Here is an 18,728-nt window from a genome sequence, read left to right as displayed (position 1 = left end):
TAACCCTAAAGAGTCTTAGAAAAATAATTTATAGTTGAAATAATTTTCTAATTTCTCTAAAATTAATATTAGTCACATCTATAAAAAAATTAAAATAATATACAAAAATTAAAATCAGTAACACTTTTAGAAAAGTTATAATAATATGCAGAAATTATTTTAATTTTAGCCACATTTCTGAAAAAGAAGAGTTAAAATAATGTGGAAATTTTTTTATTTTTTAATTTCTGTAAAATTAAAATTAATCACAAAAAATAATATGCAGAAATTATTTTAAATTTTTTTAGTTTTTTAAAAAATTAAAATTAAAGTTATAATTTTTATTTTAATAGTATATAATTTATAAAATTAATTAGATACTTTTTATTTTTATATTATTTGAAATATAATATCTACATTTAATTATTTTATTTAATTTTTATGATAATTTTAAATTTATATTTTTTAATTGTATTTTTATTATTTTAGCAAATGTATTGTTGAGACTTGAATGAATAATTTTTTATTATATTTCATAAGTATGATATTAATTAGATAAATTTTATTTTAATAATTCGTAGAATATTAGGCTATTAAATAGTTTGAATGGTTAATTAATGAAAAAATACATTGGATTGAATTATGACTACAAATCCAAATAAATAATTTTAAGATGGGTGAAAATAGTTTGGATTCAAACTAACCACTGGAGATGATTTTTTTTTTTTTTTTTTCCTTTTGTTTTGTGGTTGTTTTCTTCTGTTTTTCTTTGATGCATGATCTGGATTAGCTGTGAGGGAGTGGGTTTCATGAACGTACAGTTTAGAGGGTGCTCCATTCGGCTTATTGGAGGGTTTGTCAGCATCTCGAGACTGCGCTACCACGTTTGGCGTCCACCACTCCAGTATGCCATTGACAAACTGAGCTCTACTACGTTCCCTCTTCCTTTCATGCTATCTGGATTGGTGGCGGCGGCGTTGATATTGAAGGCTATTGTGTTTGGTTGTTTGCACGTTGCCAGTATTTGCTCTCTTGTTTTCTTCTTTCTTCATTTTCTGTGTTTGGCCTTTCTATTTGTTCCCCGTGGCGGTGGATCAGTGAAGCATCAGTAAATTTTCTGTTAGTGCTGCTGTGGTACAATGGGCCGGTGGTTGATTAGGTTTTTTTTGGTTTGGACGTTTTGTTTTCATTTGGGTCTATTTGATTTGGTTCTTTCTTTGGTTGGATTTGTGTTGGTTTGACTTTATGTGTCCGTAGTTTGAGTCTTTATTGTAACTCTCCCCTTGTATAGCCCTCTAAACCTCAAGGAAATGCACTATATTATACATTGGTCAAAAAAAGTTTCTTCACGTAAAAATAATAAACAACTAAAAAACATCATCATCTAAAGACAATTCCTCAAGCAACAAAATCTCTTACAAAATCAAGACCTCTGTCCCTGTCCTTTTTCTTTCTTTCAGTTTCTTCTTCTCTCCATAGCACGGTTACAGACTGCAATGAAACAGAACCAAAATCCCAGGCTACCTATTTATGGTCTGTTAACATTTTTCAAATCCTTGAGGAGAAAAAAAAAAGGAAGACAAATACTTCAATATTATTAGATTCATGCAGTGATGTCATCTCTTTTCAAAGCTTTCTGGGTGTCTCTGAATGTTTTGTTTGTTGGTCTGTTAAGCTTAAAGGCGGAAAGGCTTGTGCCAACTCTCCTCCCCCTTTTATTATCTATTTACCCTTTTATTTCTTCAAAAAACAAAAAAACTTTAATTATCAGTCAACCACATGCTTATTAAAATCGAAATCAGCGAGATCAGACTAACTTATTGGAAAACTGAACCATAACCTGGTTTGATTTAAATATGAAACCTTCATTTTTTGAAACTCTATAAAAACAAAAGGTATTTTATAGTATAATTTGAGATTTGGGACACTCTCAATTTAGTTTATATTTTTTACATAAACTCGTGTTATATAATTTACTCTGTTAGTACTTCGCTTTTTATTAGGATGAATAATTTATATTATTATTTAAAGTTTAATCCAAATTATTTTTAAACAGACTTTACATATTTAAAATTTAAATAAATTTATTCCAATTACCATTTATAAAAGATATATAAAGCATGAATTATGATAAAATATTGCATTTAATTTTATAATCTTCACATCAATCTAATGTTTTGCGATCCAGAGAATAGAGTTTACAATGATTGTGTAAATTTAGGTGGAGAGGAAGGTGTTCCTCCCCTTTTATTATTTTTCCCTTCGTCCGCTAGCAATGCCTAACGGCCTCTCTGCTACAGTATCACATGTCTCTGCTGAACAGGTCCATAAGTACGAACGGCGTAAGTTTACGAACAGGTCCAGAGAATAGGGTTTACAATGGTTGTGTAAGTTTAGGTGGAGAGGAGGGTGTTCCTCCCCTTTTATTATTTTTCCCTTTGTCCGCTAGCAATGTCTAATGGCCTCTCTGCTATAGTGTCACATGTCTCTGCTGAACAGGTCCATAAGTACGAACGGCGTAAGTTTACGAACAGGTCTAGAGAATAGGGTTTACAATGGTTGTGTAAGTTTAGGTGGAGAGGAGGGTGTTCCTCCCCTTTTATTATTTTTCCCTTTGTCCGCTAGCAATGCCTAATGGCCTCTCTGCTACAGTGTCACATGTCTTTGTTGAACAGGTTCGTAAGTACGAACGGCGTCAGACGTCCTCTCCATGCCAGGCGGTCATTTAATTCCCTCGGTGCGCATGCAGGCAAAGCTACGAGGTGACTAGACCTGCTGTCTTTCTTCATGTCACGTCACTGGGCTGAGCTCGTAGTTGGTGTACCTGGACTTGCGAGTGACCCGGTCCGCTTTCTGAGACTATATCAGGGCCGAAGAAGTCGGACCGACCCATCAGTGAAGCTTCCTAGGTTTTTGGGCCAGGACAGCCTTCGCGGGCCTGGCCTTCTACCTGGAGGCGTGAAGCCCGGCGGTCATCACAATTGATGCTTGGACGTCCTTTTCCTCACAAAGTTGGAAAATGATGCTCAAATTAAGAAATCTCTCAATGCTTTAGTCTAAAGATATATGGAATTATCTTATTCTATATATTCTAACCATTGCTATAAAGTCGATGAACTCAAAAATAGATCAAGAAGCAACAAGTGATAACACTCTTGAAAAAAGCTTCACAAAGCACTCCATGAATGAAAACATATGCCCAATTTCATCGGAAGAAAATGGGTAAACAATTTCAAGAAAAGTAAGAAATATGAAATGTTCAAATTCCAGAGGCGGTAAAGAGAAAATGAGAAATCAAATAATAGCTTCTCAGATCAAGACAATGAGTTAATTTCACTCTCTTCCACTAATGGCTCTCTAAAACAAATGTCTCCAACATTTTGATAATAACAAAATTCAATTGAATCTCTAAAAGTATATATATATATACATACCTAAATGTGTGCAACTTCAAGATTCAATAATGTAGGCCTAGCCTGGTTTGCTCCAGTGGCTAAGGCATACATAACTCTCCTGCAGATCCAGGTTCTCGAGTCTCCACTCCCCCCATCCCTTACTCAACAACAACAACAAAAAAAAGATTTAATGATTTAAGCAAATAGATCCCCGGATTTTAGCAAAATTTATTATTGGCAATCTAGCCACAACTTCATAAAGTATTTTCATCATCATCAATCTAAATAAATATCAATAAAAAAACTAAATCAACCTGTTGTCTCTAATATAATTCTCAAACATAAGCAAATCCAAAAAATTCATATATCCAAATCAAGGTATAAGCTAAAATATCCATATCCAAAACATAATGCATCACAATTCAGTACACACTAAATATTTGATAAACACACCAATTTTTGATAATTGTCATATATTATAATTGTTGCAAATAAAATCATTCATCAATAGCATCAAACTAGGTAATTGAATGATTCAAGAGAATACACCTAATCAGAAAAGTAACCACACCTTTTTGGGAAAGTTTAAAGATAGCAATTTTAAACTTTTTATCCAAATTAACCCACAATTTTTTAATTATGCTTCAACAAACCCAATATTTTGTCAAAAAATTTTGAAATATTAATATCCATTTTTTAAATACTTAAAATTGTTCGTTATTTTTGGAAAAATAATATTGTTTTAAGACAAAAAAATTATTACTTCATTTTTTAAAAACTAGTAAATAATTTAAGTATTTAAAAATAAGAAAACCAATATTTATTTTTAAAAAATCTGAGAAATAATATATTTTTTCTATAAAACTTTGTACTATTTGAGCATAATTAAAAAGATTATAGGTTAATTAATCTGGTCAGAAAGTTCAACATTGCCTAAACTTTACTGACTTGTCTCCATTTCTTTATTACACTCTCTCTTGGGTGCTTTAACTACATTATATATCATTACACTCTCTGTTGTCTACCTTGACTACATCATTGATCAACAAAATATGGATCAAATTACTTTTGCACTGGAAGTATCAGTCCAATCACACAAGCAATTTGAACTCAGGAAGGTAAAGAAGGATTGTAAGATAAAAAATTAATGGTAATTGTGGACAATATGTTAAGCAGGTCTAACATTAGTGTACTGGATTTATCGAAGTCTATTCCAATAAGTAAATGTGGGCTGACAAATAAGGCATCCCACATTGTGCAAGCTCTAGAAAGAAAACAAATATGAGCAGCCTTGTATTTGCGTTTGCAAGGAGAATACATTTGTAGTTTAATCAGCATGAACTCACAGTCTCCTTGGAACAAGCTCCAAGGACCACCTTCAGTTAGTAAATACTACATAATAAATCAATGACCAATTCTCAATCAAACGGTTGCTTGCATTAAGATGCAGAAGAGAATCAACAGCAACATAAATATTGAATCGTTGAATAGCATACCTCTTTAGTTGCAATAATGCCCAATATGAAACAATTCTTCAGCAATGAAAATAGTTCATTTTTTAATTAAATAAAATATGATACCTATAATTTATTAAAAACACAAATCAAATAAATTCATAATTCTAACTATTCCTTCAAGCGGCATTTTCTTTTCAGGTTCTTCATTTTCTCGCTATCATTATTAAGGAGCTGATTTTCAATATCCTGACCCAGAAACATCGATTTTTCTGTTAGGGGCAGAATCTGGGACGCATTTAGTAAGCCATAATTTCTTAGTTCAATCAAAATTAATAGATACAACCCAGAGTTCATACTCAGTGGGGTAGAACTTGTCCTCAAATTCAATATAAAATATTCAGTTGTCAGACAAACAGAAACCAATTACCAGTCATTCAACCAATTCACATCCGCCTCTATTTACTGAATACTTATACTACATCAACAACAATAAGCCAGAAATTGTGGATTTCGGGCGCAAATCGCGTAATTGGGACTTATCAACAAGCCAAACTTATAATCTCTGGTAGTGTACTCTCTGTTATATACACATGCAAAATTGACACTTAGTTCAAACATGGAATGTGTTACCTTAGACTGGTAGTGGTACCCAACGCAAAATTGAACGCTAGAGAGCGAAACGCAGGCTCACAACAAGAGAGGTGAGTGAAAATCTAGAATGGAGTCGAGAGAAGACGACGAGAGGCAGAGGCGGCAACGATAGTCGAGAAGCGGAAACTCAAAACAGCGAGGCTGTGGGACAGTGGGAGGGCGAACGCATGCTGTTGAAGGATGAAAGGGATTCTGAGGGGTTTTTTTTTTTTTTTTTTTTTTTTTCCAGGAGGATTCTGAGTTCTTTTTTGAAATCATTTTTATTATTATTTTTATGTAATAAATAAATAAAGACTCAAATGTCTTAAAAATTCAAAATTTTAGCACTTTTACTAATTTTAATTAATTTTTTTCAATTTAACTTAATTTTAAATTTTAATATTAATTTTAATCTATAACTAAAATTGATATTTTGAAAATTACTGATGGTGCAGTTGATATATCATTAATGGTAATATTTTAATCGTTATTATTGAAATAAATAAAAAATTTATAATAAATAATTAAACAATTTTCAATTTTTATCTATTATAATTTAATTTTAAATATAATCAATTGATTAATTTTAATTTTAATTAATTAAAATTAATATTTTATTACTTAATACAATAAATTTAATATATTTATTATATATATATATATTATATTAAATAAACTAAGTAAATATAATTTATTACAATATAACACATTATTTATATTGCTACATGGCTGCAATTCAATTGTAATATAATATTTTTGATTAATTATATTTTTTAAATAAAATATATATGAATTAATGGTGGTAGTTTCTCTTTATTTTTTAGAAATTATTTAATTATATTTATTTACTATTGTTATTTGAGTAATTAATACTTACAAGAAAAATACATATGCAAAACATAACAAAAAATATTAAATAATTAGCAATAATAAAAAAATACTATTCTTTTTTAAAAAATAAAAAAAATAGGTAAAAATATTAAAAATATATTCTGAGAAATAAAAAGAAAAAAATTTATAAGCTATATTAAATAAAATAAATAAATATATTAATTTTTTATTGTATTAAATAAGAAAATAATTTTATTCAAAATTAGTCAATCGAGTATAATTAAAATAATAATTTAAAATTTAGCTAAAATATTTAAAAAATTTAAATTTTTATTATGAAATTTTTAATCACATCCCATTTAAAAAAAAAGAAATTTTTAATCACATCAATAATATTAAATAAAATATTAATATTTCTAACATATTAATAATTTATAATACCTTTTAATTATAAATTAAAATTAACATTAAAATATTAAATTAAATTAAAATTGATAGAAAATAGCTAAAATTAATAAGAACGCTAAAATTTTAAATTTTTGAAAAATTTAAGCCATAAATAAATTATAAGTATAAATATATATTTTGCCGACCAACACACACGGTCTTGAAATTTGTAATATGTAATTTCACTAAATAAATATAATTACTTTTTTATATATTTAGTTGTGTCTACAATATAAAATTATTATTTTTATTTTAAATGATAACAACAATTAGAATAATCGAATTACTATTAATATTCAATTAAAAAATAAATTAATTTTTCATAATTTTTTTTTACATATAAATTATTTCCTTATATGTATGGGTTCACTCTGTTTCTCTTGGAGCTGCCGCTTTTCGAGTCCTTCATCAGAATTCAGTTGTCTGGTTCCAAATTCCAAGCGATGTGATCTTTCATTTTATTCTCACTTCTTAGTACTGTATTCTTTTTTCCTTTTTGCCAATAACATATTAATTTTTTTTAATATTTTGCAATATAATTAAATAATTAAAAATATTTAATTATAAATAAATATATCTAATTTTATAAAATTTTTAAAAAATTAATAAATAAAATATTAACCTCTCTGTTTCAGGCGAGGCGTTAGAGTGACATCTCACATGGTAATGGGCAAAAGAGAAATGAATGTGTGATATCAAACATATAAAGTAGAGTTGAGAGACAACCCAATTAAAGCAACCTTATGATGTTTTTCTTGTTTGTACCTACTCATGCTTTTCTCTCTTTCCATTCCCTATTTTTTCTTAGCTTATTATTTGTCATATTCTTACATGTTATGGGGTACCCTATACAAACAGAGCCACACCCACCTCTGCATACCCTTCCCATAAGGTTCCAAGGGAACAGCTCCAACAGAATCTTAAGGATCTGCCCTACTATTTATATGGTGGGCCCATCTTATATCTCACTACACACACCTTCTTTTTCTCTTTTTCATTAGTCCTTAAATTTGTTTTTGTTTTTGTTTTTGTTTATGTAATGTAACCCCTTTCTCTCTCTCTCTCTCTCTACATGGGTCATTCCAAAAGCATGTTCCTTTCATTCATGTTCAGTCTAACCAACTCAAGCACATGAGCTTGTGGTGTTGAGGGAACACAGCCTCTCTTCTCAGACAAGAAACCTCTCTCACTCTTATCTTTTGTTCAAATATGCAAACATAAGATGCTGCTAACCCACTTGTTTCCAACATTTTTGCTTCTTGGTTCTTTTGTTCAACAACATAAATATATATCATGTGACCCTCTTCTCTATTTATGTTGTCCATTTGGAACCCTTTCAATATATATTTTGGATTCAGCTCAAATCCCATTTTCATGATGATTCTATACATGGAATTAAAACTAGCTACTAGGGTTTGTCTGGACTAATTTTCAAATGATCTTTTATTATTTCTTTGGTTTTTCAGATGAACGCGTGATAATCAAGTGCTTCAATGTGAGCGTGGTCTTTGACGCAAAGGACTGTGAAGGGAAAGAGGTGGGGATCCTAAGTTGGAATGAGGCAGTCAGTCACAATAATTGAAGATAGATAAATAGTGCAGTGATCTATTCCATACATGCAAAACAAACACTGAGCTTATAATGACAATGGGATTACACGTGCAAAGGAGTGCACACGTGGGAACTAGAATATGAGAAGAAGGAGGCAGAAGCAGAAGGCAGGAGCAGAAAGAGAAGCCAGAAAAGCAATATTTTTTTTTTAATTCAATAATTTTGTATAAAGATAAAAGATATGGGTGAGATGAGCGATATATTCTCTGCAATTATGAAATCTGAAAAACAAAAAAAAAATTAATAATAATTCTTCACTTTCCAGCACGCGCGTTTCCTACTTTGGTTCCATTTGGTGTCTGAAAAGTTTGAGACCAAGCGACTCCTTGTCTTTTCTCTGAGTTTGTCCACAATATAATGGTCCCTTTTGGAGGTTAGAAAGTCTTTGCTTTCTAGTCCAGCTTCCCCATCACATAATCAGACCCCATGCAACAATCTTTGGAAGCTTTCATCAATCCCTTTGCTTGAAGAAAATTGATAAAGAAACTGAACAACATCAGGAAATGTAATGGGTACTTTGATTTTGGATTTACATTAACTAAATCGATCAATAATGACGATGATGATGATGTTAGCTTTGCAAGTTCCCAACATAAGATAGTTTATGATGACATCATAAACAGCGGAATGATCCCATCTCCTCAGCAATTTCACATGCTTACATATTGGCACACCATAAATGAAATTTGGTAAGATCGAAGCAGAAGAGAGCAACGACACAAGTTGAAGGAGTGAATGTGAGTGACATAGAAACATGCTTCCCATGGCTGGGACCCTGTGCTCTGAGAGATGTTATAGGTAATGGAAATAACTGCAAATCAATTATTTTGGGTCGTTTAGTTTGGTCTGTGTCCCATAGAAAGTCGAGTTTTTCAAAGTTCTTGACCCAAGCTGCTGTAGTTTACTCACTTCTCCTCATCAAAGATCCTACATTCCTGTTACACTGTCACCACAATAAATGAAACGTCCGTCACTGGGGTTCTCCTGAAAGTGAAAACTGTGAAAAGTCTTCATATCTTTCTCCTCCTCATCCTCCTTTGTTTAATATATTAATTAAAATATTTGCGTTTTCCCTTTTTTGTAGGTTTTTGGGTTAGCGTTTTGGGAGACGGATAGTTTCAATCTGAGGAAGTTCCTTACTTGGTAATGTGCTCTTGCTTTTAACTGGTCTAATTGGGGTTTATTTAGAATGTGCAGATATATCTAACCCTCGGAGATCTGTGTAATCTGACTTATCATCAAATAAAAGTTTTTAGTTCACCGGATTTTACCAGTACCCACTTAATTCTCACTGTAGAAAAAACCCATCAAAATTTTCTTAAAATTTGAAAAAAAATTCCTTGATGGGTCCAAATGGTTTGGTCAAGGGAAGTTAAAATATCCAGCATTGAGTTGCATAGATGGCTAGACTTGTTCAAGCTCATAACCTATGGCATGCACATGGACTTGATCTTAACCGTATCTAATAAGCACGAAGCCAAGTATAGTATGGAGGACCACATGAAGTACATTTGTGAGTTACTCAAATATTTGCATACACGGGAGTGATTGGAACCCTTTTTCTAAAAGCATCTGATGGTCATAAGCGAGACTCTCCATGAAAGAGACGGAGAACACACAACAGGTGGAGAAATAGGGATTAACATGACGTTAAGGCAAATGGGTCCTTTTTTGGACTGTTATAAGTAGTTGCAAGAGAAGGGACACATGAATATGAATCAAGTAATTGTTTGGAATAGTGGGATTTTTGTTGTAGGGTCAACTTCAGGTGGTTAACCTGAAACCCAGGTTAAAAAAAAAAGAAAACGGGGGGTTGGCTTGAGAGGGGATTGGCTAGGTTGTTTACTGGTGCTTGACAGAGAGGGCTGTTATGTCAAGCTCTCAAAATTTCTGCTCTTGAAAAGAAAGGTGTCTCCGCCTGTAGAAGCTCAAGCCAGCAACCCTTAAACATTTTAGTCTTTCTTGTCAATATTGAGAGAGACAGCCAAAGAACCTTCAACAGTAGAAGAGTGTCTCTCTCTTTCACACGTGTGATCATCTCAATGAAGAGAAAATTTTGATAACAATTAATTTATATAAATACAATTAAGGAACTGAATATAAATAAATTAAAGAGTCAGGGTTCAGGGCTTCAGTAAGTACTCAGTCAGCGTGGTGAACTACTTTTGAAACTCTCTCTCTTCTATATATGCTCTACTCTATGGAGAGAGAGAGAGAGAAGAGTAGCTGCGTAAGCCGTGTAGGTCTCTGTTAAAGCTAGTAGCCATTCTTGCAGGTGTTATTGCTGTTTTTAAGTTTATCTCCTTCAACTATTCCTATTCAAGCTTTTGCTTCTAATCTTTTTAGTTCCAGAGTATGACTTTGTAACAGTTTGATAACAGCATCTGTCAGAGGGGAAATGAAGGCATGGCTAGCAAGTGCGTTATATATTCACCATCAGAGAACAACCCAATTTGTTACTCCTCATCTCCTTGTTCTTCCTCTTCTCATTGTTCTTCTGCGGGGATGGTTCTTGCTGACATAGGTTCTCTTTCTCTTAGTCCTAACTATGGAGTGATACCGCCAGCATCTTCTTCTCATGAGCTGGAAATTGAAAGATCTTCTTGGGTTTTTCCTTTCACGGGGAGCCATCAGAGTGGTGATGTTGTTTTGGAGGGTAAAGGTTCTGATTGTAGTGATGCGTTTGGAGAAAACAATGACACTGCAAATCGCAATGCCAACTCTATTGATGAGAACCCTAATAATGAAAATATGAACAGTGGGAAGGAAACAGATAGTGGGCAGTCAAAGCTCTGTGCAAGGGGCCATTGGAGACCCGCGGAAGATACTAAGCTTAAAGAACTCGTAGCCCTTTATGGCCCTCAAAACTGGAACCTTATAGCTGAGAAGTTAGAGGGCAGATCAGGTAAAAGAACTAGGAATGCATTCATTTTTTTTCCTTGCTTTCGGTTTTTTCTTCTTTTAACACTATTGTTATGTGGGATTTGTATTAAGGTAAAAGCTGCAGATTGAGATGGTTTAACCAGTTGGATCCAAGGATAAATAGAAGAGCGTTCACAGAAGAAGAAGAAGAGAGATTAATGCAAGCTCATAGACTTTATGGCAACAAATGGGCCATGATAGCCAGACTTTTCCCTGGAAGGACTGATAATGCAGTGAAGAATCACTGGCATGTTATAATGGCCAGAAAATATAGAGAACAATCGAGTGCCTATAGAAGGAGAAAGCTTAGTCAATCAATCTACAGAAGATCGGAGGAAACTTCAAGCTTTGTCTGCACAGATCCAGGCTCAAAAGCAGAACCACCACCATATTGTCTCAATATTCCCAACGCTGGAGGGCTAACCAGTTTATCTCCTTACCCAATTGGAACCTTCAATGCTGGGGTTGATTATGGCTTAAATGGATCACCTCACATGACTAGTGGAGGAGAAGCAGCCTCAAGCATCCAGGTCCAGGTCCAGGTCCCTCTAACTGGGTTTTGTGCACAGCAGACACCTTTTGAGTTCTTCCCTGGTATGGTTCCTGTATATATTTATACATATACTCTTTTTGTTCCTGGAATCTGTGCTGCTTTCTCCTTAGTTTCTTTTACGAAAAAAACTATAGATACACACCTTTCTTTGCTGTTGGACCAAGTTTCATTGATTATGTTGCTTGGCTGACTTGAGATAAAGGCCTTTCTGCACTACTTTTTTGTTGCTTTAAATTCTGTATTGCCATAGTTTATTAGCAATCTTTTGTGATTAGTCTTTTGTGTGTGTGTGTGTGTGTGTGTTTTGCAGGTTCCAAGAGCAATGACGTGATGGGCATGTTCAGCCACAGCAGATCTTGGGATAGGCCAAGTGACGAGCCCCACATTTCTGGTTTCTATCCCCAACTCCACGACTCATACATAATGGCAATGCAACAGTCAAACTACCAAAACCCTTATTATTTCTCTGCAGATTCCAAAGCATCAACACCACCTCAAGTTTCAGCAACTGAACCTTCGCCTTCACCTTCACCTTCACCATCAGTGGCAGAGAACACAAGAACCGGCCATTTCGAGACCATTCCACCACCATTCATTGACTTTCTTGGAGTAGGAGCCAGATGAAGTGTTGCCAGCTAAAGAAAGGCTGAAAAGGGTTTATTTTTCTTTTCACAGAAGATCATCAGAGAGAGCCTTAATGAGGAGGTGCTCCAATGTTAACTGAGGGTGCCATTAGAGGTAAAAAAAAGAAGAAAGAAAAATATTTTTAATTGTTTGGTTGAGTGACGGTATTATTTAGCATCAGTCTTTTGATGTCACGTCTCTCCCCCTCTATTGTTTCTTGTAAGTTGTTGCAACCCTTTCTCCTCACAACAAATAATCTCCATTTGATTATTATTAACCTGTGACGTTTGTACTTGAAAAATATTTTAAAATTAAAAATTAAAAATTAAATTTGAAATGGGCCATATTGATCATAAATAACAAACACCCATCAATGCAAATGTCTAAATATCTTGAGTTACAGGGATTGATTGGTAAAATCAATCAAATTAATGAGAATTGAGCAGGAGGCAGCTGTTGGTCTGATAAGATAAAGCTTCCTTGTTTTACCATATGTATGAATATGAATAATTTGAGAGTATTTTTTTATAATTCAGTATGAATATAAAATTTTTTAAATTTATTCAAATGTATTTATCATCAAAATTGTGTGAGAGTTATAATTCGGTAATTTAACTACTAATTAATGCCGAACTTTACTTTTAAAATTGAAACCAAGCAGAGTCAAATAGTTGCGGAACAGGGTAAAAGGGAACAGACAATAAACTTGGATTTTATTAATTTTTTGGGTAAAAAAAAACATCCCTTAGTTATGGGCCTGCAAAAATCAGGCAGAAATTCTGAAAACAGAAAGAAACAGGGTTCCAATTGCGAATGGCATTGATGAGGGTAACTGTAGAAAAATAGAAGAGCAGAATCTTGTGGTAAGGTTCATGCCACCCACATGGAGATGGAGTGTAGCTGTTTGGAGTTTCCTATATATAAATGTAATATTATGTTATGTTCCTCATTTCTTCTCTTTGCTTATCTCCTCTTACAAGAAACCTTTCCACTGTTCTCATGTGCCTACACGCCAACCTTGTTTTTACCTCTCTTTTTTTATTTGTACTAATTATTTCTTTTTCACACATTATCTTTTTTTTTCTTACACTAAAAATATTTATTAATAAAACCATTTTTAAGAAAAAACTTATATTTTACCTAGGGGCGGATGGAAGATACGGCAAGGGGCACGTATCATATCGACGATCGAAAAATACTTTGAAGGAGGATGAAGGTACCGCAGCGGCGCAGCCGGTGGTGTCGGTGGTGCTCTATCAAAAGGAAGCTCCTGGCTCCGCCACTGATTTTACCCCTCAAATTTATTATTGTCCTGTTTAACTTGTTCGATCTACTTTTGAATAACTTAATATTTGTAATATAAAAGTAATTTGTAATATAATTCCCATCAACTTTTAATTATAAAATAATTTAATTTTTATTATTTAGCAGTAGATAAATATTAAACATTAATTATAAAAATTAAATTATTTTACAATTAAAAAAGTAAATATATGAAAATATAGTTGAGAGAATAAAATGAAATAAAATTTAGCTTGTAAAATTATGTAATCAGCCCATTTTTATTAAAAGATTGTATACATTTGATTCCAAATACGGGTAGAGAAAAAGGAGAAAAAAGTAAATTAAGTATTTAAAGGTATTTGATAACGTGTGATATTTATAAGTATATGGGATTATTTTTAATAAAAAAAATATTCTATCCACATTAATCAAAATATATATTATTTAATTATTTTTTAAACTACTATTAATAATAATGATCCTAAAATTTGAAATAAAATAAAATAATTAAATTAACAACTCAAGAAATTATAATTATAATTATTCTTAAGTACTAGTAATATTAAGTACCAAACTATCTTGATTTTACTTGAATTTAGTAATTCAATTTTAATTACCAACTTTAAACGAAATAATTCTAAACTAATTGATTTTCCCTCCAAACAGGATTAAATTAATTAATTAAAAATTATAGTCAATTATCTAATAATACTTTAATTAATTTCTCAAACACTTATGATTATTTTATTTAAAATTTTATACGTTAAATTTTCATTCTCATTCTAATTAATATTTTTATAATATTCAATTATCAATACAGTTTTAAAACGTTCCTTCTAATATTGCTTTTAAGATAAAATTATTCAAATTTTCAAGTAATAAAAAAGGGTTAAGATTAAGAATGGAGTAATAAATAAGTAAAGAAAATAACTAAAATAAATTAAAGAGAATTAATAATTTAAATTATATTAAATCTTTTAATAAAATATTAAAAAATTATTTAAAATCATTCTAAAATAATCGTGAACAATAAATTATAAAAATAAGAGAAAAAAAATTCTAAATGTATGGATTTCTCCTTTTATCTATTCTAAATCTTCTAAATTAAGTTTTTCGTAATTTTCACCGGTAAAAAGTCCTTTAATCTCTTAACTATAATGTATTTATACCTATTGAGACTATGAAAATATGAATTTACCCTATAGTTTTTCGCTGTAAATTTCAGCCTTCAATTCAATTTACGTTCGGTAGAAAACATGACTTATATAAACTAAACAAAACACTGTAAAAATAAAAAATATGGGTCAACTCATATTTTTGTTTTTGTCTGTCTTTTTTTAATTTTCTTAAATTTTTTAAATTTATCTCCAAAACACCTCTTCATTAAACAATAGACTAAAACTAAGAATTTTATAATTAAATATAAAAATTGAATAAAATTTAAAAATATCGATAGTAAATAAATATAATATAAAAAATATATGAATAATTATATAAAATTTCAACATATAATATTTTAAGGTATTTTATAATATTTTAAATTTTTTTATTATTTAAAAGGAAGAAAGATTTCAATCGAATTGGTAAGCCTCCGCTTGTTTTTAAAAATAATTTATATTTAAAAAGTATTTTTATAAATAAAATAATTTATTTTTTATTATTTAATATTAATTTAAAAAATAAAATATATTAATAAATTTATATACGAAGATTTTAATAATTCTCAAAATATAGACAACGACTTTTTTGGAGATGAGAAATTTATTTCCTCAAACAAACTTAATTTTTAATTTGATCATATAAATATTTTTTATTAATTAATTTTTTTAAATACCACAAATATTAAAAAACATAAAAAAAAATATCTTCCTATAACATGTTTTGCATGAAACAAACAAAGTATAAAAGTTTTATTTTGAAAATTCATAAGCTTATTCAATAATACTAACTGCTGAAATAATTATTTTTAATAGTTGATAGTAACAATTTAAAAAATAATTTTTTATAATTTATTTTTTCAACTATTAAATATTAATCTAATTAAAATATTAAAAAATACTTTTAAACTTGTTGCCAAAAAAATCTCATTATCAAAGATGAACATAAAATTTTTTAAGTCTTTAAAAATTCTTGTATTACTTTTAAAAAATTTTCTAAAAAAAACAGTTCTAGGTAATTTTCAGGATCATATCGATCTTTTTACAGAAATATAAACGGGTATCCATAAAAATTAAATTATCTCAATTGAATTCGATTTATATTAATAATATTTAAATTTAAATTTAATTTATATTAATAATATTCTATTAATACTATTGATATGGTAGCTTAATTAGCTGCAGATAGAGTGTAATGCTAATGAAATAAGAAAACATAATTACTAACTACATATACAAAACACAATCAAATTAAATTGGGTATTTCATCAAAAACACCTCTCCATAAATCTGACAAACGCATTAAAATCAAGCTTTCCATCTGATCCATACTTTCGAACAGCAGCACTGATCATCTCTTCACACTTCTCCACCTGCAATGATCCTTCCTTCATGAATCCCAAACAACACAAAACTCTATGCAACTCTTCACCATCTATGAACCCATCTTTATTCTCATCAAAAATCTCAAAAGCATCTCTCACTTCCTCTAAGCTTGGCTCTTCCTCCTCAAACACTCCTGAAACTTCACTCTCAGAGTACCTCTCTCGAAGCTTATCGTCTCCATCTGAGTCGCATTCTAGCAATATTCCTAGTCTGTTCATCACCATCTTCACATCTTCTCCACTGATGAGCAGCTTTTCTTCATGTTCTTTGGTGGGTGCGTTGTGTATCGAACTGATAAATTCTTTCAAGTGTTGAGAATAAAAGAGAAAGACATCTGAGAGAATAGCATGAAGAAATTTGAGCCAGGCTGAGATTAGAGTTGATATCACCTTCTCCATTGATGAAGGAGCAAAATGAAATGGCTTGGAGATTAGATTTGTATATAAGGATTATTTTCTATTTTTCTTAGTTCTTAAAACAAACAAGTCAACAGATTTACTTTCTTGATTGGTCGAAGTCGTCTGTCAGTCTGTACATGTCTCAAAAATCATGTCATCATCTTGCTATCAACTTCCTGGAAACTGTGCCGAGAGATTGATATTAAGAAAACAATGAATTATAGTTAGAAAATGACTGTTCTTTGCCAGACTGAAACAGACAACATTAAACAGCGGGCTAGTTCAGCTCCAATAGAATTTTGGTTAGAGGAAAAGTAGAAACCCCTGAGGAAATGTGATTACAAGTTTCCTTTATTTATGTCATTTCCTTCTGATATAAACAATTCTCATCTAATCCAAAGCGAGTGCAACTTTGGTAGAATTTTCCAGGATTTTGTAGAATTTTCTGTCATTTTCTTATACTTGACTCGTGCCGACCACGTAGAAAGCTTGCTTAGTCTTCAAGACAAATCGAGGAAATATATAATAATTTAATTTTTCTAATTTTTATTTTATTAATAAATGCATTATTCTTGTCAATCACCGACACATTAAAAATTCAGTCTAAATTTCAGATATTAAATTATTATAGATAATACCAATAAATAAAATATTAAAAATTAAATTATTTTTTTAAAATAAAACTATTTATTATATTAATAAAATTTTATTAAATAAGAAAAAATATCATTTTAAACAAAAAGACGATTATACTGATAAATTCTTTAACCAAAATATAAGTAGGTAGAGTAATATTACAATGAACCCATCTAATAGAAATATAAATTTTAGAATTTAACAAAAATTTACACTCATTTAAAATCAAACCCTTACATAAAATAATTTAACAAAAAATATTTTATAAGATAATTTGACAAAAATACTTCTGCTTCTTTCTCACATAAATCATTAAAATCTCCCGAATAAAGTCACGGAAGAGAATTTTTACGAGATAAAACTCGAATAAGATTTCAAAATTAACTTCGTCGTTGTGATTCCGGAAACTCATAATAACTAGTAAACTTTCATTGAACATTACCTTCCGAAACAATCGAATTAATAAAGTTTTAAAAAAAAAAGTCAACCTTTCACGTTAACAAAAGATCTCTAAACAATCCTTATCTATTGACTGAGAAACAACCATAAAAATGTAAAAAATTACAAAAAAAATTTTATACGAGAATTAAGAGCTTTTGTTTCCATAAAAAATAACTGTCTGAAAATTACCGTTATAAATTTGTCAAACAGTTCTACATATTCTGAAAATATTCTGAAAATTAATTGGATTATATGTAAGAAACATTTACATAAGTGACGATCGGAACATCTCTAGAATACTTAATATAGACAACAATATTTTTTCTTCATCAATAGTCAATTGACACAGGTCGTCTTTCACGGAGAATGAAAAAGAATAAATTAGGTTCAAGAAAAATGAAAAGGCAAGAGTTTTAGATCATAAAAGATCATAGAAGAAAACTTGCGTCGAAAGTTTTGACTTGTATAAAAGTTAAATTATTATAGTTCCGTGATAAATTTAATATAATAATTATTTGTGAGATTTAATAATTGTTTATTAGATAAAATTATAAATTATTTTATATTAAAATTTAAAAAGTGAGATAGAATGTTGTATCTTAATTAGAGATGTTAAATTTAACTTGAGTATATTTTTAAAATTTGAGAGCCTTAATAGATCTGTATCACACCAATTCAAATTAATTTAGATCTTATTTGATTCAAACATATTATTTCTTAGAAAGCGACTGTCATGAAGCGACTTTATTAGATTGAAATAAATAAGTTATTTTTCGTCACTAAAAAAATAAAAATTCTTTATTTATCAAAAATAAAAAAAAATTATCAATCAAATAAAAATAATTTTTACACTTTCTATGAACTTTAAATTTCCTGCCTGAGTCATTTCCAACCAAATAAGGTTCAAGTACGCGTGGATTTTGAATACTCAAGAATATATATAAAAAAAATTGTTTTATATTAAAGTGAGGAATAAG

The 18,728-nt window shown here is 30.3% G+C and overlaps 2 protein-coding genes and 1 long non-coding RNA gene across 5 annotated transcripts; 1 reads left to right on the top strand and 2 right to left on the bottom strand.

Annotated features, from left to right (window-relative positions):
* Window positions 1–2,945: 2,945 nt before the first annotated feature.
* On the bottom strand, window positions 2,946–5,717 carry LOC110614890. The gene is made up of 2 exons (XR_002487860.2): window positions 5,462–5,717; window positions 2,946–3,531 (listed from the first exon to the last, which is right to left on the bottom strand). It is a non-coding gene; the product is annotated as an uncharacterized LOC110614890 (long non-coding RNA).
* Window positions 5,718–9,434: 3,717 nt separating this feature from the next.
* Window positions 9,435–12,728, top strand: LOC110615120 (transcription factor MYB119). Of its 3 annotated transcripts, none has more exons than XM_021756832.2 (4): window positions 9,435–9,493; window positions 10,732–11,255; window positions 11,345–11,866; window positions 12,136–12,728. In XM_021756832.2, exons 2-4 carry the CDS (start codon window positions 10,757–10,759, stop codon window positions 12,447–12,449), a joined length of 1,335 nt encoding a protein of 444 aa, XP_021612524.1. In that variant the 5' UTR covers window positions 9,435–9,493; window positions 10,732–10,756; the 3' UTR covers window positions 12,450–12,728. The 3 variants fall into 3 exon arrangements, with proteins under 3 accessions (XP_021612524.1, XP_043812497.1, XP_043812498.1); XM_043956562.1 differs by lacking the exon at window positions 9,435–9,493 and adding an exon at window positions 10,469–10,625 and having other exon boundaries at window positions 10,721–11,255; XM_043956563.1 differs by lacking the exon at window positions 9,435–9,493 and adding an exon at window positions 10,470–10,625.
* A 3,358-nt stretch (window positions 12,729–16,086) lies between these two features.
* Window positions 16,087–17,055, bottom strand: LOC110615350 (probable calcium-binding protein CML45). The gene has a single exon (XM_021757193.2). The coding sequence runs from the start codon at window positions 16,672–16,674 to the stop codon at window positions 16,159–16,161; it is 516 nt and encodes a 171-aa protein (XP_021612885.2). The 5' UTR covers window positions 16,675–17,055; the 3' UTR covers window positions 16,087–16,158.
* Between the last annotated feature and the right edge of the window lie 1,673 nt (window positions 17,056–18,728).

This window comes from Manihot esculenta, chromosome 5 (assembly GCF_001659605.2).
Source record: "Manihot esculenta cultivar AM560-2 chromosome 5, M.esculenta_v8, whole genome shotgun sequence".
NCBI lineage: Eukaryota > Viridiplantae > Streptophyta > Magnoliopsida > Malpighiales > Euphorbiaceae > Manihot > Manihot esculenta.
The sequence above is the reverse complement of the archived record's forward strand: the minus strand, read 5'-3'. Positions and strand labels throughout refer to the sequence as shown.